Source organism: Salarias fasciatus, chromosome 5 (assembly GCF_902148845.1).
Source record: "Salarias fasciatus chromosome 5, fSalaFa1.1, whole genome shotgun sequence".
In the NCBI taxonomy this organism is placed as follows: Eukaryota; Metazoa; Chordata; class Actinopteri; order Blenniiformes; family Blenniidae; genus Salarias; species Salarias fasciatus.
Genome location: NC_043749.1, coordinates 28,753,060 through 28,757,141, shown reverse-complemented (window position 1 = coordinate 28,757,141; position 4,082 = coordinate 28,753,060). Strand labels below are relative to the sequence as shown.

The 4,082-nt window shown below is 42.7% G+C and overlaps 1 protein-coding gene across 1 annotated transcript; it reads right to left on the bottom strand.

Moving 5' to 3' along the window:
• Nucleotides 1-683: 683 nt before the first annotated feature.
• LOC115388487 (odorant receptor 131-2-like) lies at nucleotides 684-3,860 on the bottom strand. The gene is made up of 2 exons (XM_030091652.1): nucleotides 3,708-3,860; nucleotides 684-1,526 (listed from the first exon to the last, which is right to left on the bottom strand). Exons 1-2 carry the CDS (start codon nucleotides 3,858-3,860, stop codon nucleotides 684-686), a joined length of 996 nt encoding a protein of 331 aa, XP_029947512.1.
• Nucleotides 3,861-4,082: the final 222 nt, after the last annotated feature.

Here is a 4,082-nt window from a genome sequence, read left to right as displayed (position 1 = left end):
CTTCCAGTCTGGCTCTTAAAAACAATCATTGCTCGTACTGTCATTTGCTCATATAAGATCAGATTACTAGGGTGTTGTTTGTTTTTGTCTGTGAGTCCACTAACATTCGTATGGACAGACAATGAGGTTGGATTGTCAAATATAAAAATACCAAGTCCAGGAGAATCTGAACTGGGACCAGGATCAGAACCAGGAGAATCTGAACTGGGACTTGGACCAGAAGAATCTGGCCTGGGACCAGGACCAGGTGAATATGGACTGGAAGTCATGTCATTCTGGAGTAAAACATTGCTCTTACTGTTTTCAAAAGGTGCTAACTTGGTAGTTGTTTTCAAAAAGTTGCATTTTCAGTGGCTTCAAGTGCTGATGTCGTGGGAAAAGACTCTCATGGTGCAATGGGAGTTTTCAGTTTTCAGTATTGGTTTACCACAGGTGAAACCAGTGAGATCTGTGAAAACTCTCATTTCAGTTTTGGTTCAACTGAAACTGGTACTAAACTCTGTGGTACTCCACAACTTCAGTTCAGAAGTAGTTTGAGGTTTGCATCATGACTTTATTGATGACAGTTGTTGCATATTCACAGACTAGGTGGGGAAAAAATCTGAATGCCTTATAATTACAACTTGAACTGTTTTTGGTATCAATGTCCTCAACCCCATAAACTTGAAACCTGCAGCAGTGAGCTATCTTCTGGGTTTCGAGTACTGCAGCATGGGTTTGGGTGCCATCTCTATATTAATGCCTGGTCTCTCTGCACACAACAGATGTCTTTTCAGATACCGCCTGAATGTGTTGTCTCGCAGCCCGTATACGATGGGACTGACTAACCTGGGGAAGATGTGGACGATGACATAGACAACAAAGACAATTTCAGAAAAATTTTTTGGAAACAAGGAAATGAGGCCCTTTATCAAGAGGTGGGCCACATAGGTGAGCATGCTCAGCAGCAGCTGGAAGCCGTGCAGCAGGATGGTATTTCTGGCCTTTTTTGCATGTCCGCTTGTTGATTTAGTTGATTTTGCAGCTCTTGCAGCAAGAAAGATATTTACGTATGTGTAAAAAATGGTGAACCACACCGCAACCATGAAAACAATGAAAGAAAAGACCTTCTTTTGTGAAGTTACTGGGTGTCGCAAGACATTATCGTTCTCACAGTAAAGAGCATTGTTAAACATTAAATGCTTCGGCTCAGCAGCAACAGCAAGAAAGATGTCTGCAGTGACTGACACAGTGCTCATGGCCCAAATGCATCCAATCAGGATGTATGTCCGATTGATGGTGCACAGCTCGGAGTGTCGCAGAGGCAAGCAGACAGCGACGTAGCACTCCAAGGCCATGACAGCCAGGTTCAGTGGCGTGTTGAAGGTGGTGCACAATGCAAAGGTCAAAATGAAACAACAGAGTACAACATTGATTCGGTAGAAGATGTTTCCCAGGATGACGAGGCTGATGGCTGTTGTGAGCTGGATCATGTCGTTTATCACCAGGTGGATGAAAAGGATGTAGCGAGGATTTAAGTAAAAGATCTAAATGAGAGGAGAAGACAGCAGTGCATCACTAATCAGAACACACACACAAGCACACACAAACAGACACACATACAGGACTGTCTCAGAAAATTAGAATATTGTGATAAAGTTCTTTATTTTCTGAAATGCAATTAAAAAAACAAAAATGTCATACATTCTGGATTCATTACAAATCAACTGAAATATTTCAAGCCTTTTATTATTTTAATATTGCTGATTATGGCTTACAGCTTAAGAAAACTCAAAAATCCTATCTCAAAATATTAGAATATCATGAAAAAGTATACTAGTAGGCTATTTAACTAATCACTTGAATCGTCTAAATAACTCGAAACACCTGCAAGTGTTTCCTGAGCCTTGAAAAACACTCAGCTTGGTTCAGTAAACTAAATCACAAGTATGGGGAAGACTGCTGATCTGACTGCTGTCCAGAGGACCATCATTGACACCCTCCATCAGGAGGGTAAGACACAAAAAGAAATTTCTCAAAGAGCAGGTTGTTCACAGAGTGCAGTTTCAAAGCACATTCACAAAAAGTCTGTTGGAAGGGAGAAATGTGGCAGGAAACGCTGCACAACCAAGAGAGATGACCGCAGGCTTAATAGCATTGTGAAGAAGAGCCGCTTCCAGAATTTGGGGGAACTTCAAAGACAGTGGACTGAAGCTGGAGTCCAGGTATCAAAAGCCACTGTTCACAGACGTATCCGGGAAATGGGCTACAATAGCCGTATTCCCATGGTCAAGCCACTTCTGAACTCAAGACAAAGGAAAAAGCGTCTGACTTGGGCTATGGAAAAGAAGCACTGGACAGTTGAAGAGTGGTCCAAAGTCCTCTTTTCAGACGAAAGCAAGTTTTGTATTTCATTTGGAAGTCAAGGCGCCAGAGTCTGGAGAAAGGCTGGAGAGGAGCAAAATCCAAGTTGCTTGAAACCCAGTGTGAAGTTCCCACAGTCAGCGGTGGTTTGGGGAGCCATGTCAGCTGCTGGTGTTGGTCCACTGTGTCTTATCAAGTCCAGAGTAAATGCAGCTGTGTACCAAGAGATTTTAGAGCATGACATGCTTCCTTCTGCTGAAAAGCTCTATGGAGATGATGATTTCATTTTCCAGCATGATCTGGCACCTGCCCACAGTGCCAAAACCACCAGTAACTGGTGTACTGACCATGGCATTACTGTCCTCGATTGGCCTGCCAATTCCCCTGACCTGAACCCCATTGAGAATTTGTGGGGTACTGTCAAGAAGAAGCTGAAAGACACCAGACCCAACAATGCAAATGAGCTAAAGGCCGCTATTGAAGCATCCTGGGCATCCATAACACCTCAGCAATGCCACAAGCTGATTGCCTCCATGCCACGCCGCATTGATGCAGTAATTCGTGCAAAAGGATTCCCAACCACGTACTGAGTGCATTAATGGACATTTTCAAATGTTTGATTTTGTTTTGCTGTTATAATTTTGTTTTTTTACTTGGTCTGAGGAAATATTCTAATATTTTGAGATAAGATTTTTGAGTTTTCTTAAGCTGTAAGACATAATCAGCAATATTAAAATAATAAAAGGCTTGAAATATCTCAGTTGATTTGTAATGAATCCAGAATGTATGACATTTTTGTTTTTTTAATTGCATTTCAGAAAATGAAGAACTTTATCACAATATTCTAATTTTCTGAGACAGTCCTGTATACACACACACAGTTTTGAATATACGACAACCAAATAACCTCAAATACATGCTCTTATTTTGTTGGACCTCTTGAGAAAATCCCACAGACACACAAGAAGAACAACATCAAGACAGAAAGTTTCCACCGACTCTGTGTGGGTTGAAAGTAAAAGTAATGGTGCGTTCACACCGGACGCGTCGCAAGCGTCACGGGCAGCGCTTTTCTATGCAAAGTCTATGGTGGACGAGCGTTGTGGAGCGGCGGGTGGTGGGGCGGCGCTTCAGGAGCGTCAGGAGCATTGACTTTTCAAGCATTTCGAGCGTTTTGAGTGTTGAGGCCCACGATGCGCGTCCCCGGCGTCAGGAGCGTCAGGAGCGTCGTAAGCATTGTGAGGTTTGTGACCACCTGGTTTCAAGCGTCGTGCTTGAAGCTTCACAAGTGTCAGCTTCAAGGCCTCCCAAGCGTCAACAAAGCCCATGACGCATCCGGTGTGAACGCAGCATTAGACTCTGACCTGGTGTTTTCTGAAGGTGTGAAGAAGTGTGCCATTTATGTAGTTGATGATGAGTCCCAGAGCAAAAACCACCACCATTTTGGTCACAGATGATTTCTGCTGTTGATTTTGCAGAGTGTAGGACACATTGTGGGAATGAGACGAGATATTCATGGAGATTCAGAGATTCTGCGGGAAAGTTGAAGAGAACACGAGAGAGATCACAAAGTATCACAGAATAACTGGTAAGGGTGAGATCTGTGAGCAGAACAGACTGCAAAATGCAACTTCATATGCATACAGACCTTTATTTTTACCAGTGTGATTACATAAGAGAGAAGCTACAGCTGTAATTGAAAGTAATTTGATGTTTTGAATGACATTATTACCTCACTA

Coding starts and splice junctions, on each gene's coding strand:
- LOC115388487 (XM_030091652.1), bottom strand. CDS start 3,860: ATGAATATCTCGTCTCATTCCCACAATGTGTCCTACACTCTGCAAAAT. Junction 1,527..3,707: donor ACACCTTCAGAAAACACCAG/GTCAGAGTCTAA, acceptor CCTCTCATTTAG/ATCTTTTACTTAAATCCTCG.